This window comes from Typopeltis vanoorti, chromosome 4 (assembly GCF_054136105.1).
Source record: "Typopeltis vanoorti isolate ZY-2024b chromosome 4, IOZ_Tvanoo_1.0, whole genome shotgun sequence".
Classification (NCBI taxonomy): Eukaryota; Metazoa; Arthropoda; class Arachnida; order Uropygi; family Thelyphonidae; genus Typopeltis; species Typopeltis vanoorti.
Genome location: NC_143552.1, coordinates 28444167 through 28463561, shown reverse-complemented (window position 1 = coordinate 28463561; position 19395 = coordinate 28444167). Strand labels below are relative to the sequence as shown.

General features: G+C 37.4%; 1 protein-coding gene across 1 annotated transcript in view; it reads left to right on the top strand.

Annotated features, from left to right (window-relative positions):
- LOC150107184 (uncharacterized) overlaps positions 1 to 19395 on the top strand; it is a 646985-nt gene that overhangs the window by 97372 nt on the left and 530218 nt on the right. Inside the window, exon 4 of the mRNA XM_090391664.1 lies at positions 1335 to 1525. Within this exon, the coding sequence (XP_090247790.1) occupies positions 1335 to 1525 (191 nt within the window). The remainder of the gene's footprint in view (positions 1 to 1334; positions 1526 to 19395) is intronic.

Sequence of the window (19395 nt, the reverse complement as noted above, 5' to 3'; positions counted from 1 at the left end):
CTTTCATATTCATTCTTTTTTTTTTTTTACTTGAATCATAATGATAGAATTTGTTTGTGTTGTCTTGTATTTGCATAGCCAGTTTTTTTTGATACTCAGACTTAGCTTTCCAATACAACACATGTCACTCTTCTGGCCTGCTGCTTATAATTATCATAACTGACATCATCCTTATGCACATGGTATTCCTTCTACATCATTTTTTCTTATGAATCTCTTGCTTAATTAGATTACACATCCATTTTACTCCTACTGTATTTATTCTTTGAACTCTAGGGACACATTCTGATATTGCATCATATAAGTATTTTTTAAACACTTCCCTCCAACAACTCATTCCATGGCTCAGAACTTAGCTTACTCATCAGGTGATCCTAATTTCTTGCTATGTAGTTCAGCATGTAATACTTTCTGAATGGAACATTCATAAACTTAGCCACTTCCCAAGTGAGCACTGCATGACACTCTCACCCACCGGAGGCAGAATAGTTACATCTTTAACTGAAACCCCCTCTGACGCTATAATCAGATCTAACACTCTTTGATCATGAGTTCCTTCTGTCACATGCTGCTTGAGGAAGTTGTCTTGCAACAGCGCAATAAATTCAGTTTCATTCTTCTCATGCAATTTCACAGCTTTCCAATCAATATTTGGATAATTAAAGTCCCCCATTATGGTTACTCTTTTTGCACTCATTGTATTTATTTGGTGATGCATTTCCTCATCACTGGCAAGCAATTCACCAGGTCTGTAACAACACCTCACTATGTACTTAAGCTTGTTAGACTTATCTCGCACCAGATGGCAAACTCACTGCCACTTAAAAAAAACTGTTACTAGTATTGTAGGCATAGGTCTGAACTCTAACTGGATTCAAGTCATCTGATATCATTAGCAGCACGTCCCCTCCTATCCTTCCTGAAAATACTGTAATATCTATAGAAAAAGAGAAGCTAGCTTTTTAGATGTTGAAGAGAACAGGGATGATATGTTTAAACAATAGTTTCTTGTGTTATGTACATTTACTTATTATTATAACAAGTTCACTCATTACCAGTAACAGAATGAACTTGGTAAATGACCCTGATAACACTTTATATGTGTGTGTGTATATATACAGCAATGTTAAAAAAATATATATATACTTTTTTTTGCACTGTAATCATCTTTTCCCTAACTCCTGTAAGCTTACCATAGTGAGATTAGATTAGAGCATACTTTCACTGCAGTTTTCATTCTAATTTCTTTCTCTCTCTGTGTTTGTGCATGTGTTGAGACATTTTTTAGTTTTGTACTCTTAAAATAAACAAATAAAAACTATTTATTCTTACAGGAACACCATCACAGCCTGGAATCCTTCCTCAGACCATCACAATGTTGTTTCAAGAAATAAACGAACAGCATGTTCCATTTGCTCGTTATAAACCTCAAAGATACTCTGATGTCATCTTGTTATCCCAGGAAGAAATTAGAAAGGAGCAGGCTTTGAAACAAGAAATTTTTAAAATTGCAGAACAATCAGGGGCAAGTTGGTTATTGATGTTTATTTACGGTATTTCCATATATTTTAAAACCATTCTTTTCCTGTTCTAATGTTTGTAACATTTATTATAAACAAATGTTTATCTGAAGGGATAAATGGTTTTGCTTTCAGAAAATATTGAGATCTTTGTTCTTAGTATAAATAATGGAGCTCTCGGCAAGCCATATAGTCTGACAAAAATATCTTATTAAGAACTTTTTATGTAGGAAAAGAGCATGTTGGATGGTTCTTTGAATGCACTATAAAGTCAACTAGCTGTAGTTTACTTTATAGTAGATATCCAAGGGATCAAAGAAACAAAGTTTGCTATAGCAGCAGGGGTCAGTAGCTGCACTAGACAAAGAGCATGTTGGATGGTTCTTTGAATGCACTATAAAGTTAACTAGCTATAGTTTACTTTATAGTAAATATCAAAGGGATCAAAGAAACAGAGTTTATTTACTTTAGCAGCAGGTTCAGTAGCTGCCCTAGACAAAATAGAATATTACTTTAAGAAATCACAGATGAATATTTATTTGGAAGTTAAATTTCATTGCCTAGTGTGAAATCACTGCTCCACTTATTGGAGGACTGAAGTGGTGGCTTGAAAAAGTTCCATATCTGGTATCTAGAGTAGGGTTTCGAGAAAATTATCAAAAAAAAATAAAAATAGAAAATATATAAAATTAATAAAAATAGAGATAAAAAAAATCTTATTCCATCCACAGTACAAATGTACTATAGGTTTACAAAACCCTTTCATTAGAGGGAACTACCTAACTACCTAAAAAGCGTCATATGAAGACCTGTTTTAGTTACCAAAATTAATGTAATAAGTTACATTTTCTATAAAATCGATTTGAACACTGTCTTGTATACAGCTACTTTAGTGTTTTGACTAATTTCTCTCTTATTCCATATAAATTTATTCAGTAGACTTCCTACCATACCAGTTTTGTCTTTAGTGTTTCTTTTCATCATCATCAAATTCCTGACATTTACCCTCAAAGGGTGTACAGGATATGATATTACTACATGAAAAACTTGCATCATTCCTAACTTCCTATCTACAATTTTCCTCCAAATCAATCTGTTACCTGTCAAGATTCCAACATTATCAGATCTTATATTTCTATCTTCTAAGGCACTTTTTACTTTATCAACCAACCTATATCTTGGTCTTCCTCTGGGTCTTTTTCCTGCCAACACCTGGCAGAGAACACTTGTTTTGCTAATCTTTCCTCTCCCATTCTGTTTAAATGACCATACCACCTGAGATTAGCTTTGCTAACACATTCCTGGATGCTAACAGTGTCAAGTTCTATTCTAATATCCTCTTTTTAACATGATATTGCCATTGATGCCATCTGTTTATATCCCTAATCTTTCTCAGAACTCTCATATCTGCAGTCTCTAGTCAAATGTTTTATTTCTAACACAGCTCTCAGAGATCCACAAGTTAAAATGAGTTTGAACACTGTCTTGTATACAGCTATTTTAGTGTTTTGACTAATTTCATTCTTATTCCATATAAATTTATTCAGTTGACTTCCTACCATACCGGTTTTGTTGATTCTGTTGTCCATTTCCATATTTAATTTACCATCTTCACTAAAAATCGTGAATAAGTAGTTGAAATGCTTTGCTTGTTCTATAGGTTCTCCTTTCACAATGCAGTTGATATTTTCAATGATTCTGCCTATTTTCATTGTCTTTGTCTTGTTATTGCTGACCTTCATACCATATCTATTACAACAGTTATTCAATTTAGGAAGAGAATCTTGCAGACTTGTATGCTGGATTTTAATTAGAAGTATAACATCTTCTGCATAAAGTAAAGAACTGAGATTAACATCTCCAATTTTGATATCAGTTTAATACTACTTTCCTTCATAATGTAGTCCATATAGATAATAAATAACAGAGGGGATAATGTACATCCTTGTCCGATACCAGATTTAACATAAAACCATCCTCCTGTACTTCATTTCTAACTGCTGACTCAAATAAAGACTAAGTATTGCTTGATATAATGCCCCATCGACATTCATACAGCTGTAGCGTTTTGAATAGCTTCTGTCTTGGCATGTTGTCACATGCCTTTTCGATCTACAAAACTTAAATACAGATCTTTGTTATATTCTGATGATGTCTCAAATATTTGTTGTAAAGTGAAAACCTGATCCTGCCAGCCTCTATTTGGCCTAAATCCAGCTTGCTTTTCCCCAAACTTCCCTTCCACAACACAATCCTTCTCAACTGTTTCTCAAGTATACTTGCATAAATCTTCCCAAGAACACTCAGTAGAGAAATATCTCAGTAATTCTCACATTTAGTTTTATTTCCCTTTTTATATATGGATACGTATGAGAGCCCTACTCTAATCATCTGGAATGCGTCCATCTGTTCAGGCTTTCTGAATTATGCAGCGCATCCACTGTAAGACTTTTATAACTCCATACTTGAGCATTTCTTGTCAAATATCATATACTGCTGCCTTTCCACATTTTAAGGCATTTGATGGCTTTTTCTACTTCAAGTATGATATGTATTCCTAATTGCATACCTGTAGAGTTTTTTTTTACTACTTTTTTTTTTTTTTTACTACTGTGCTGTCACTGGTTTTTTTTAGCAATTTTTTGAAGTAATTACTCCATGCATAAAGGATATCTTTTTCACCAGTTTTTGTGTCACCTTTACCATCTAACCTTTTACAGCACTCTCTTTACTCCATTGCTGAGTTTTTCAACAGCGTCTCAAATGTTTTGGAACCTACTTGATATTTATTTTCTATGTTCTTACCAAATTCTTCCCATGAGTTTTGTTTAGCTCATGGGAAGAATCTGTTAAAAGAATCAGAGGTTGTCTGTATGTTATGGTCTACCACATATATTTCTTTAACCTTATCTTCCTCTTTTTCTACCGTCTGTTTGTTTATTCTCTTTTCTTTAGGATTAGCTAGATTCTTCTCTTTCTTACTCTCACCTTTTGATTCTGACACCTCTGAAATGTTGTGTATTTGACTGGCACTAGATTCTGGATGTAGATTGCCTAACCTTTCTTCTCTTTCCTTTATTGCCTGATAGCAGTCTTCTAAATTATTTATCTTCCTATTATATGCTGTTTCTTTATATTCCTCTCTCAATGGCTCATTTCCTCATCTGGCACACTCAAGCTATTTGTTAAGGTGAGCAGCCTATTGTAAAAGTCTGTGATAGCCTCTTTACTTTCCTGCTTGCATTTCTGTAGCTTCCACAGGTTCGGACCCATGCTTCTAGTCTTGGAAAACTGAGATATTAGGGTATTTTTAAACTTATTGTACTCCAAAGTGTCTCTCAGTATTGGAGAGCAGTACAAAAAGTTTTTAGCCCTGCCAATCACTTAATTCCTTAATATTATCAGAGGCTGAAAGTCCGACCAGTTTCCGACATTCCTTAGCTCCTCTACGAACTTGAAGGACAACACATCATCGTTGTCCTCTCCAGAGAATTGAGGGATTAAGAGGTGAGGATTCACTGTTCTGAAGAATTCTCTATCCCCCATTTTATCAGTAATAGTGACTCCCGGATCAACATTGTTCACATTCATGGTTAAAAAAAAATTTTCCTTTGCACTATATGTATACTCTTTTCTGTTTAGTTGCCTGATCTTAATTTATGAAACTGTTCCAATCCACTTTTATCTAATTTAATTACTGTGGATTTGATCCTATTGGCTGCTGCGGCATTGTAAATGGGCAGGGGGGGGTCTATTACCTTTTCTATACTTATATTAATATATTTATATGCTCCCCTACTTTATATCTCTTTATATATATATATATATATATATATATATCTTTAAGCTATACTGCCTTCCGCACTTGCCTTCTTATTTTTTGAACACCAGAAAATTTATTTGAAAAGCTGCGCCACTGTTGTCCGTTTTCTAATAATATGAAGTGGTAAGTGCATCCAGTAGTTTTCCCATTACATTCAACTTATCCCTGATTAATTAACATCTGCAGTCATGGTGTACTATCTATCCTTTACTATCCTTTCTCCTGGGTTCCCACTAATGGCTCTAATATTTTTTCAGAACAGTGCATCAAAGAATTAAATATCAGGCAACACTCTATTAACATTTAAACAACACATTTATTTACCATAAAACAATTTACACTATTAATCCATTAAAGAAAAATTTCTTAGTTTAACTTTACATAAAACAATTATGTTAAAATAACCTGGTACCCCTGGCAAGACCCAAACTGGAGCTAAATTAACAACTAAACACAAGACTGCTAAGTCAAGCATCAGAATTAAGACAAGAAGAGCATGTACAGAAGAAATCAGGCAATATAGGATGTTGAGTGTGGGTGGGATGAATCAGGGACAGGAAGAATCACTGACAACCATGACTGGCTCTATAGAGAATGTGCCTTGTGAGATCCTTTTAGACACAGGAGCCCATGTCTCTGTCATCTCTTGGCCTTTATTTACCAAGCTAAGGAATCTAATTCCAAAACAAGTCTCGGAGCTAACCCACCCGATCAAACTGACAGGAGTGGCTAAAACGGAGCTCCACAGTATGGTCATCACTCTGCCTGAAGCTCGATTAAACTTATCTCATGACCTAATTGTTCTCCCAATCACCACGAACATTACCGACCACGTAATTTTAGGAATTGACTTCCTGAAGAGATACCAATTCATATGCAATTTTGCCACAAATACTATGTCTCTATGTGGGGTGGGACTCAGACAAAATCCCAGCCTCAGGGAACAACATAGTCAGATGGAAAATGGGTCAAAAGCAGCGTGTAAATAAAAACAACAAGGCAACCGGAGGGAGGTCCTGATTGGAAAGGGGAACTAATGAAGAATGCCACTCACCATGCAACCTGCGAGGTTGAACGAAGGGAGATTGAAGATTTTCTCTTAACTGTATTCCAACAGTATGATGGGGTTTTCTCGGAAGAAAGCACCTCACTATCCTGTACGAATTTGGTAGAGCACACCATTCATATCACCACGATGAGACCTATTCACGTAAAACAATACCAAACGTCGGTCAAGCCAATGGAGAAGCTACAAATGATGCTGCAAGAATATGAGGAAACCGGAATAATAGAGAAGTCAAATTCGCAATGGAATAGCCCATATATATTAGTGCAGAAATCTGATGGCAGTCTCAGGTTCGTTCTAGACCTGAGGGAAGTCAACAGAGTCACTAAACCGACCGATTTTACCTTGTGTACGATAGAAGAGCTGTTACTGGGACTTGAGAATGCAAAATACTTCTCAAAGCTCGATTTAAATTCGGGCTACTATCAAATTCCGTTAAGGAAAGAGGATAGGAAGTATTTTGCATTCACAATTTTATTTACAGGACCTACATACACATAAGTCAATAATATCATCCGTGTTGAAGAGACTGCATCTGGCCAAGCTCTCATTGAAGTATTCCAAGTGCCAATTTTTTTTGCGAGAAGTGGAATACCTCGGCCACCGAGTAAGTGAGCATTGTATAATCCCTACCCTTAGCAATGTGTGTGCCATATTGGAGGCAGAAACCCCGAGAACTGTAAGACAGGTATGGAGGTACATAGGGATGATTAACCTCTATAGAAAGTTCATCCCAAATTGCTCTATGCTCATGGAGCCAATTGTTAGTTTGACTAAGAAAGGAAGAAAGTTTAATTGGACTAATGAACAGCAAAATGCCTATGACTCGTTAAATCTAGTGTTAACAAGAACCCCTGTCCTTACTTACCCAAAATTTGGGGAGATTTATTTTCTCTCGGCTGATGCTTCACACCATACCATTGCTGTGGTGTTGGAACAAAAGCATGGGGATGATTTCTGACCCATAGCATTTATCAGTACGAAACTCTCGTCCTCCGAATTAAACTACTCCGTTATAGAAAAGGAAGCTTTGGCAATCATATTTGCATTCAGAAAATTGAGATACCTGTTGTTGGGACAACAAATAGTACTTAGATCGGATCACCAGCTGTTATCTTTCTTGTCCTCCATGAAGGATAAAAACCAGAGGATTATTAGGTGGACCTTGCAACTCCTAGAGTACAACATAGACACTCAATACATCCCTGGTAAAAAAAAAAAAAAAAAAAAAAAAAAAAGTGATAGCCAATTACTTGTCGAGATCCCTCGATACAAACAATGGAAGTGATGAGCATGGCGCTGATGATGATAGTCCCTACCCCATACACAACATCAAAAACCCAGAGAAAAATAAAAATAACCCCCCCCCCCCACCTTCAATCTTGGGAGAAATCCTCTATTATAGCAGCCCAGAGGAGAGACCCCCGTGTGGGGTACCATACATAAGAAAATTGAGAAGGGAGAGCCTCTGCCCACTGAGTTTTCTTTCTTGAAGACAGTGTACCTGGATGATGATGGGCTACTACTGTCTAAACAGGAGATAAAGGGAAGATGGAGAGATATAATATTGGTCCCATCAATCATGATCCCATGGATTTTATATGCATTCCATGACTCCAACTTGGCAGGACACCAGGGTTTTGAGCGAACGTGGCAATGCATCTCAGCCAGATATTTATGGAGGGGGATGATGGGCGATGTATTAGCTTATGTATCTTCATGCCACGTCTGTCAAAAAAAAAAAAATGCCACCTTTAGGGGAAGAGCCCCCATGTGCAGCCATTTCCTATCCCAGGCCATGGCAGTGGACATAATGTATTTGTTTCCCTTTTGCATGGTGGGCAGGGGCCCACCACGCAAAAGGGAAACAAATACATTTTGGTTGCAATAGACATGTTTACCAGATTCCCCGAGGCGGTCGCGTTGAAAGACCAAACTGCAGAGACAGTGGCAAATAAATTCCTAAAGCTGATTGTGTTGAGATATGGAACATCTCAGACTCTCCTCTCCGACCAAGGGGAAAATTTCACGGCAGAAATTATGCTACAGTTATGCAAAACGCTACGAATCAAGAAAATATTCACCACCCTGTACCACCCCCAAGGGAACGGGATATGTGAGAGGCTCAACAAGATCCTAAAATACACACACTGGCTAAACTTGCTGACACCAGGGTAACAAGTTGGGACACGTATTAGCCACAGACTCTATTCGCCTGCAGGACTGCCATTCATTCGGCGACAAGAGAGCCCCACGGAAGTCCTCTATGGATTTGAGCTCAGTTTTCCATGTCTAAGGCATTCTCACATCAACTCTGGGTTTGAAGATATAGATGAATACTTAAATGATTTGGTTGAACAGAACAAAGTAACTTACGAATTGATAGCAGAAGCTAGTAGGAATAGCTCACTTAAAATCAAAACCTATGCAAACAAGCTCAGGAAGTATAAAGAATTGATCCCTGGCAACTGGGTTCTGTTGGAGCAAAAATCAGTTCAAAGAAAAGGGGGTAAGTTTGGGAGAGGTATGGCAGGCCCCCTATGAGATACTGGAAAAGCTGTCTCCGGTGAATTTCGGAATCCGAGACTTGAAGAACCCTGATAAAATTGCAGTTGTGCATTCGGATAGATTGAAGTTGTACCCCAAAAGGATGACAGGCTTGTATGCTTGGGTGATTCTCTAGATGCCTTGTTAGAAAAGCGGGATCTCAGCCGTCAGGAGAAGAGAAGGGTAAGGGCACCCTGTGTCAATCAAAAGAAAGATGATATGTGCATGTCCGAGGAAGATGCAACACACGATATTACAGGTTCGTCACACAGGAGGCTCCCAAGGATGAGAATACCGAGCAGTGCAAATCACAGCAAGTGATGGCTCAGGGAACAAGCAACATTTTCAGACGAAATATTTCTTGCGATCCCGGAGTACCGTATAAAACTGTAATGGGAATGACTTAGAAATCTGAGTGGTACTCACCCTAGAGAATTGATAAACCTCGACACAGAAGCGCTATATATAAAAGAAATTTTTTTTTTTCATCCATATTTAAATGTTTAAAAAATTTTTTTCATGAAAGGGTGGGCCTATGTAAAAGTTCAATGTTGCCAAAATATAAATTATCTAAAACATCGACTTTTTACAGTGGGAACACACCTATATTTTCTTGTACAAATGTATTTTTATTTTTCTATGTAAAGCTATCTCTATTAAGAGCAAAATAAGCCCAAAGGGAATTAACTCCCTCATTGTTTAAGAAGGGATGTAGAAGTATTGAAACCAAGAGCAACGCCCGAAATTCGGCATGTCTTTTGAAAATTGTTTACAAGTCCCGTTGCAGGTGACCTTCAAGGTCGATATTGAAAGGGCGTGGTACGAATCAAAAGGAAATGCCCGTAGGCAGGATTAAGGAGGTAAAGGGAGAAAGTAAGATTGTCGGCGAATATTCGAGAAACATTATTCAGGGTTCTCAAAACTACTCGCAAGACTCGCACAGGGATGTTAGGGGTCCCAAAAACTTAATCCAAGGTGCAGGGACACTGGTGTTTGAAAGGTTTGGTTCTGAATTGAGGAAGGGCTTCCTTTTCTTCATCCTGTGTGATCTATCCACGAGAGACTGAGATCGAGAGGTTCCGTAAGTTCCGGTGGGAAAGATGGAGAAACCCATCCACCGATAGCTGCTCCAGTCACAGCCAAAGATATCCGGAGACGATTAATTAAGGAGAGATCTTGCCGTATTGGTCCTGAAGCTCTGACACTCGTTTAAGTAAGTGCACGACCCGACCTATGCAGAAATCCTTCGCTGTGCAATTCAAGATGGAGGAAAGCCTACCCTATATCCTGCCAGCTGTCGTGACTATTCATCGGTGACCTGTATCGCTTCAAGGAGAATTCCAAAATACATAACGGAGTAGAGAAACCTCCTTCAAGCACCGGAAAAAGATAAAAAACGAAGGAAGACACATGCAAGATAGGAAGAGACCCATGTGAGTCTATCTGTTCATTAATTGTTTGTGAATTAAGAAAGAATTCGCTATTGAACCGTTAAATTGTCTAGTTTAAGGAGATAGTATTCAGAGTGCTTACATTACTCGTAGCGTGTAATCGCTAATTAGTAAAGCATGAGCGCAGTTAATTTCCCTTGGAGAAAATATTGAGCTATTGAAGTTTTTTTTTTTTTTTTAATAATTATATGTGTACTTATGATTGAATTTCATGATAGAGTATGTTCTTGCTATCATATCATTGGAATGTTTGAAACTCAATGAGGTGGATTGTGTAAATATAATTACCTAGATTATGATTAAGTGTTTGAAAGGAATGAGATTATGAGAGATATATTTGCATATATGTATGTTGTATTTTGATTGATGCTAAATTAGGAATGTCAAACACACCTGACGAATTCATGTTATGTGTAACTTCCTGATAGTTGTAATATAAAGTATGCTTGGTGAAAGTCTAACTAAGTGCGAAAGAATATACTAGAAACCAAGTTGAGTGATTGAGAAAGACTAAGAATTACCTTTCATAAATGAATCTTGTGATTTCAAGTGATATGTACAAATATTAGACCAGAAATTAAACTTATTGTTATTGTTGATAAAAATAGTTGTCCGATTCAATCTTTTGCAATGCACTGATCCTAAAAAACACTATTCGGACCTGATAGTGGAACCCCAATGATTAGTAGTGATTTAAGATAAATAGCGAGTAATTTTGCCATGCCTGCAAACCTTGGCTAAGATAGGATATAAGTGATTATTTGATCTACTAGGGTATGAAAGCTTTCTTTTGCCTATAGGGGAATTTCAGAGATGCAGCCTTCAAACAAATAAATATCTGGAGACCCCAGGCATGAGGTAGAATAGGAAAGAAAATTAAAAAATATTAAGTTAAAGAAAAATAAAATGGTTTTTAAATAAATAAATAACATTATATTACAATGGCACAGCCGACATAGATAGAAAACCTTAGATAGAAGACATGATAAGATATTGTTGATAAGACGACAAGAAAATTGATAAGATAAAGAAATATTGTTAATAAGATATAAATATAAAAGAAAAAACCCGTTTACAGAGTGATACACAGGGCGAAGCGGGAGCCAGAATGAATGCAGAAATGTCTTGCGAGTGGGTCAACTGATAACAGAAAGAAAGAAGTGTGAGATAAGAGAAATGAGGGCTTGACCAAGAGTGAAGGAAAAATCAAGGAGTGAGTCTTATATGACAATTCAACCATAAGAGGTGTGATCGATGAGAGATTGACAAAATTGTGCTTTCCAGGTATGAAAATTAATAATGTTAGTGAGGCTATTAGAGCACAAAAGGTAAGGTGAAAGAGATGATCATATTGATTGGAATGAATGATTTTAAAGGAGAAAAGTATGGCATGAGAGAGGACATGAAAGAATTACTGAAAGCAGCAAAAGAAAAGAATGAGTCTGTTGCCGCATTATTACAGAGTAAAACTGAGAAGGAGGGCCATAATAGCGAATAGCTTGATGCATAGGTTAGGCAGGGGGAGTAGCATGGAGTTTGTGGAGTGAGTTTGACGAGAAGGACTTATACAAGAAGGATGGTTGAATGTGAATGGATTTGGATTTCTCATACTGGAAAAAGTGTTGTTGAATGAAGTGAAGGTGGATGTGCAAAATCAGGGAAACTTTTAGGGAGAGAGTGGGAGAAACTGTTGAGTGGATGTGCAGATATCACTGAGGCAGTAAGTGTAAGCATGTGTATAATATGCCTAAGTTAGTACAATTCTCCTAATACCTGCCTCCCTTCTATACATTTCAGGACATCATTTACACCCATATCGTGTATGCTGATAGTGTTCATCCAATAATTCCACTATAACCTTTGCAAAGTCACTCTGCCATCATGACTATCCATCAGTGTCAACCTGTTGTAATTATGCTTTCTCTTACTTGCCATATAGCAGAAGAATTTTCTGAAATGAATCTTGGCCTGACCAGCCAGTCTCCTCTCATACTGTAACTTTCTTTCTTTACCATTCATGTTACCTTTCTGGCCTGCACTTCATACTCTTTATGGATCTGATAGCAACCAACTGTCTTCTCCATATCATTTTCTTTTCCAACACAGCTTTCTTGATTTCACTTTTAATTCATTTCACAATAATTCTATTTACTCACTTAACCCTTGGTTTTACAGTTATATATTGCTCGTGTCAGATGCTGCCTTATGAATTTCCTTGCAATGTCAACATCTTTTTTGCACGGCTTATCTACCCAGTGTATTGATGATAGTTGACTACAGAGCTTCCCATAATCACCTACCTTATACTTCCACATAAAAAGGGCATTGTGGAGGCAGCATAAGAGAAGTGGAAATAACCAATTTCATGAGGTCTACAGAGACCAGGCAAGGAGGGTGACTTGGTTGCTGAGAGTAGCTAAAGAGAGGTATTAACAGCAGTTGGCTAATGAAGCCAAAAAGAATCCTAAGGAGTTCTTTCGATATGTAACCAACAAAAGAAAGAATGATTATGGAAGGATGACATTGATTGGAGAAAATGGTATAAAGACAGCTGTTGCAGAATGTGTGGTGGAGATACTTAATGAGCAGTTCATAAAGATCTTTCAATCTTGTGAATTTGAATTCATGGAGAGATTGAGAGCAGTTGATGGGGAGGAGAGACTGACTGTAAGTGAGCAAGAGGTGTTTGGGGAGTTGAGTAAACTAGATGTAAATAAGGCTGTGGGACTTGATAATATATCACCGCGTATTCTGAAGGAAAGTGCCAGGGAGTTGACACCTGCCTTGACATATTTTTTTTATACGAGTCTTGCACTTGGTCAAGTTCCTAAGGAGTGGAAGGAGGGCAAGATTGTGCCACTTCATAAAGGAGGTGATCGAACTCAAGCATCAAACTATAGGCCTATCTGTGTGTCAGGTGTTGTGGTTAAGTTGTTGGAGAAGCTTGTGAGAATTAGGATTCAGAGTTGGGTAGAAAACAATGGTATAATCTTTGATAGACAGCATGGATTTGCTAAAGGGAGGTCATGTTTTAGTAATCTACTTACTTATTACAATAAAGTGACTGCTTCCTTGGACAGAGGAGAAAGCTACACAGTAATATACTTGGATTTCGCAAAAGCTTTTGATAGAGTACCTCATGATAAGTTGACAGTCAAACTAGAGCAGATGGGCTTGGATATTAGATTAGTGCATTGGATTGGAGACTGGCTATCTGATAGGTATCAACAAGTTGTGCATGGGGGTGCGATATCCAAGAAAAGGAAAGTCACTAATGGAGTGCCTCTGGGGTCTGTTTTAGGGCCATTACTATTTAACTTGTATATTAATGATATTGGCAAAGATTTCGATGGAGATATTCAGTTATTTGCAGATGATGCAAAGTTGGGACGAACCATGAAGAGTAGTGAAGATGTTGTTGCCTTACAAGAAGACTTGAATAAATTGAGTGATTGGCTAGGCAAATGGGGATGTGAGTTCAATGTTGCAAAATGTAAGGTTTTAAAATTTGGAAAACAAAGATGGGATGCAGAATTTATGCTTGGTGAGAATATATTGTTGGAGGTAGAGGAAATAAGAGATCTGGGAGTGATAGTGGATAAGGATCTAAAATTTAGAGGACACACATCACCCAAATTGTGAAGACAACACAAAGGCTTCTGGGTATGATGCGGAGGACACTGACGTGTAGAAGTAGGGAGATTCTTGTTCCGTTGTATAAGGCTTTGATTAGGCCACACATGGACTATTGTGCCCAGATTTGGTCACCAGGTTTTTCAAAAGGATGAAGAGATGTTGGAAAGGGTCCAAAGGAGACTGACTAAGGTAGTTTCTGACTTCTGGAATGTTGAGTATGAGGAAAAATTGAGAAAATGTAATTTGCAGAGTCTGGTGGAGAGGAGGAAGAGGGGAGATATGATAGAGACCTACAAGTTGGTAAGGGGTTGTTATAAGATCAATGGTGGAGAAGTTCTACAGAGAATAGTGGGAGATCAGGAGAGAACCAGAGGTCATCCCTGGAAACTGTATAAAGAGGGTGTGAGTAGGGGAGTGAGAGGCAGGTTTTATTCGTGCAGAGTTGTGAATGATTGGAATGCCTTGCCTGAGAGTGTGGTGTCTGCAAGGAGTTTGAGTGTGTTTAAGGCTCGGTATGATGAGATGTGTGCGTGATAAAAGGACCTCCCAGATGATTCTTTGACTCCATGAGGTTTTTGGAATAATAATAATAATATCCATTTTTTGCAGTAACCTTTTCTTGTTTCACCACTTCCCAAACAAGTACTTCATGATCACTCACACCAACTGGTGGCAGTGTCAATAACTCATTAACAACTACATCTTGTGAAGTTATCACGAAATCCATAACACTAACACCTGTAGTTGCTTCAGTCACACGCTGCTTAAGATATTTGTCCCTCAAAAATTCAACAAACTCGCTCTCCTTGCTCCCATATACTATCTCCTCCTGTTCTATATTCGCCATAATTAAAGTCTCCCATCATAAGGATCACCTTTTTATATGCTCAACGGGTTATTTGTCTAAATATTTCATAAATCAGTATTCTCTGCATTCCCGAAATATGACAACATCCTGTCAGATATACTAGCCTGTTAATTTCAACTTGAAATACTGCTTGAAATTCAAAATTTGTGCATACTCTGTGAACATAGTATATGTGCAGTAGTATATCTTCCACACTTTGTGTACACAATTCCTCTGCAATCATTACCCCCCCCCTTCCTCTTTTCATCTTCCTATCCTTCCAGTAAATTGTATATTCTTTCATTTCTATTCCTGATCACATCATTCTCAGACAATCAAGTTTCACTTATACCAATTCTCTTTGGGAATACTGACTCAACCAATGCAACAAACTCAACTCTTATTCGAATACTCCTTCCTTTTGTATACAAACATTACAATTCCTGTGTCTTTGAAGCCATTCTACCAGCAGTAACAATAACATTCTCTATTTTAGCAGCTCCCCCCCTCTCTCTCTCTCTCTCTCTCTCTCTTCGGTCTGACCACTCCCATTTCCCTGATCTACACCAACGCCATCTACTACTGACCACCACCACTAGTATTTTCACAGATAATCACAAACATCCGTGCCCAATGCGGGATTTGAACCTGCAGCGTTTTGGCTGGATAGCAGATACACTAACTGCTCGGCCAACCAGGCCAGCCTTTATTGAGGTGTTACCAGTGGGAGTCAGACCCAGAAGTGATACCAAGGTTGAAGTAATGCAGAAGTCATATTTCCATATACAAGTAATCAAAAGGTGTCACACCTTATTACTGAAATGTTCTGGATTAGAGATAGATGTTGAAAGTTTTTCCAATTGGTTATACTATAAATTAAAGATTCCAAGGTCAAAATCAGTCTGGGTAGTGGCCCTTCCCATAATGCATAGTATTATACACATCCGTAAGGATATGTGGCATTGCATCATGTGATACTGAGGCAATTAATGTGAAGGCATTAGCCTCTATATACAAGTAGCCCACTTGTGAAGTGACTTCATATGCAATTGGATAAAAGACGAAACCAAGAATATAGCTTCTCGGCATCTGTAATTTATAGTATAACCAAGTGGAAAAACTTTCAACATCTATCTCTTATCCACAGTATTTTAGTAATAAGGTGTGACACCTTTTGGTTACTTCTATATGTAAATATGACTTCTGCATTACTTCAACCTTGGTATCACTTCTGGGTCTAGCTCCCACTGATGAGACTTCAATAAAGATTGAAGCCTAGTCTGGGTAGTGACCTTTCCCATAATGCATAGTATTATACATGTCTGTAAGGATATGTGCTTTGCATTATGGGATACTAAGGCAAGTGATGTGAAGTCATTAGCTTCTATATATGGCTGACCCAGTTGTGAAGTTACTTCACATGCAAACTTTGTTTGCTTACACTTGGATAAAGGATTAAACCATTATCCAAGGGATAATGGTTTAATCCCATGAATATAATTTCTTGGCATTTTTAATTTATTCGCTTAACATGTTTCATTCGTGCTGGTTCAGATTAAACCTCAGATACTGTCCTTGAGGCAAGGCCATGTTTATGTTTATGATGCTGATATTGCTCAGTACAATGTTTATGATATTGCTCAGTACAAGTACAGAGACAATTAGTGATAAGGTGTGACATGTATAATTTCTTGGCATTTTTATGTTTATGTTTATGATATTGCTCAGTACAAGTACAGAGACAATTAATGATAAGGTGTGACATATATAATTTCTTGGTATTTTTAATTTATTATTAATGTACGTGTACATTTTTAATTAATGTACAAGTACAGGAACAATTAGTGATAAGGTGTGACATATATAATTTCTTGGCATTTTTAATTTATTCGTTTAACATGTTCCATTCGTACTGGTTCAGATTAAACCTCACATACTGTCCTTGAGGCAAAGCCATGTTTATGTTTATGATATTGATATATTACACAGTCCAACACAATTTTTGCTGACTTTTATATGGGACTTGTTTTTTACTAATTAGAGTGCGCTGATTTCAAATATCAAACCCATTTTTCTCTATCAGGTCAGGTTTTTCCTCTATGACATTTTCTTTTTGCTAATTTGTAAGTTTTTGATAGTTTTAAGGAGGCAGTACTATTTAGAGGATCCAAAAAATTGATTTTTTAATATTATTTTCTGAAAGTATGTACTTTTAAAAATCTGTTCCTAACTTTTTATCAAGAAATTCGAAAAATTCCCGAAGATATAGCCTATTATTCAAAGCGGTGCACAGATCAGAATTGGAGCGCTCGCCGCTCTCGCTTGTTAGTAAACGAATAAATGTGTAAGAAACTGCAACGCCACGTACTGGCACTTTGAATGTGAGAGAGGCGGATAATTAGATACATAACTAATTAACAATATTCATTAAAAATTACAAGAATATTTATAAAAAAACAACAATTTTACTTACACATGAGTTTCAGGGAATAAATTTTTGTTTGTAGCAATTTCTGCTGTGTGTTCTGTTTTGACAATCCCTTTGAATACTCCAACAGTAGTAGTCCATCATGTGAGAATCCCATCTTCCTTGGTACCGATCTTCCATAGTTTTTAAGTCTTACAGCACCTAAATTCTTGGGAAATCTATCAAGATGACTGTAGAGGAAATGAAGCTTTATGCTCATGTTTCAACCTAGGCACTGGAAATTTTCAAGCATTGTTTCCACTAGATCTTTGTAATTGCATGTTTTTTTGTTTCCATGAAAATTATTCGCAACCGTCGTAAATGAAGTCCAGGCCTCTTTCTAAATTCGTTCATAGAGTTGATGAAATTTGGGTCTCTCATTAAAGTTCTAATCTGCGGTCCATCAAATACACTGGCTTTAATTTTTTCATAACTAAGTCATGGAAGTTTTTCACATATGTGTTGGAAACAGTCACCTTGTAAATCTAAAGCTTTAACATACTGCTTCAGAAGACCTAGTTTGATGTGTAGAGGTGGAAAAATGATTTTTTCTCTGTCAATTAAAGGTTGATTTATAACATCCTGTTCTCCAACATTTAAGGATATTCTAAGAGGCCAATGTTTCTGACTCCAGTGTTGGTTTCTAGCTCGACTATCCCAGAACCATAGAAAACACGGAAACTTTGTATATTCGTCAGTTGGCCGCTAGAGGGCCAGACGGTCGTCGGTCGTATTTTCAGGGAGTTCCCGAAAGCTAAGTATAATTTTGAATGAAAATTAGGATATACTTTAAAATCATAACGTAATATTGTCTAATTTTGGTAGTTTGTTGTGTCTGTGTGATTTTGGTGTGAATTCCGTTATTTAATTCAGTATTTAACGATACGTTTCATAGATTTGAATATGGCGGCAATGCGACTTAAGATAATGGCGTCCAAAAATACAACGCCATTGTTCAAAAATTATAATGTGAGAGAATTTGTCCAATGTGATATGTGTGGAATGTATGCATTCCCGAATGAGGCTGGAGTTTGGATTGAAAGTGGTAGTGGTGGGAGAATGTGCAGAAAGTGTAAGCAAAGTGAGGAGTTGAAGTATGTGTCAGGTTGTTAGACAGTTATGGTTGTAGAAAGCCCGAATGAGAATGAAGATAGTGGCTTGATAGGGAATGGCGATGTACAAGATGGCAATGAGAGCACTGATCTAAGAAAGAGTGAGAGCAACTATACAGAAAGAGAAAATGGTTTGAATGATAAAAAAAAAATGAGGAATTATTTGTAGGAAGTGAGATCACTAGGTTGCGCGCAGTGATACAAAATGCGCAGCGGCAATTAGAGCACCTGCAAAACTCTTTCCAGAGTGATTCGGCTAACGTAAATAAACAGCGTAAGAGTGGGAGAGTTTCTGAAATGAAGGAAAGAGTGTTGTATGGTGACTTGTTATTATGAGGAGTGATACATGGGAGTGTAACTAAATCGTACTTACCAGGTGCGAAATTTAAGGATGTGAGAGTATTAGAGTGCAAAAATAGAGGGTGAAAGAATTAATAATTGTTGCGGGTACGAATGAATTGAAAGGTGATAAATTTTTTATGAGAGAGGACTTGAAAGTATTGTTAAAGGTAGCGAAAGAAAAGAGTGACAGAGTTAAAACGGTGAGTCTGTTGCTGCGGTATGACAGAGAGGAGTTTAGAACGAGGGCCATAATGGCAAATGACATTATGCGCAGGTTATGCAGACGGTGTGGTGTGGAATTCGTGGACGTGTGGAATGAGTTTGATGGGTGAAAGGACTTATACAAGATGGATGGCCTGCATTTGAATGGACTTGGTGTGCGGAGACTGGAAAAAGTGTTGCTGAATGAAGTTATAATGGATGTGCAGAACCAGGGAAACTAGAACTACCAAGGAGGGGAGGGAGTGGATATGCAAACTTCAGTGAGACAGTTGAGTGTAAAAATGTATATAATGTACCTGAGCCAGCACTGAGGACAAAAAATAGGAATGGGACATTTAGAATAACACATCAAGATAGGGGTG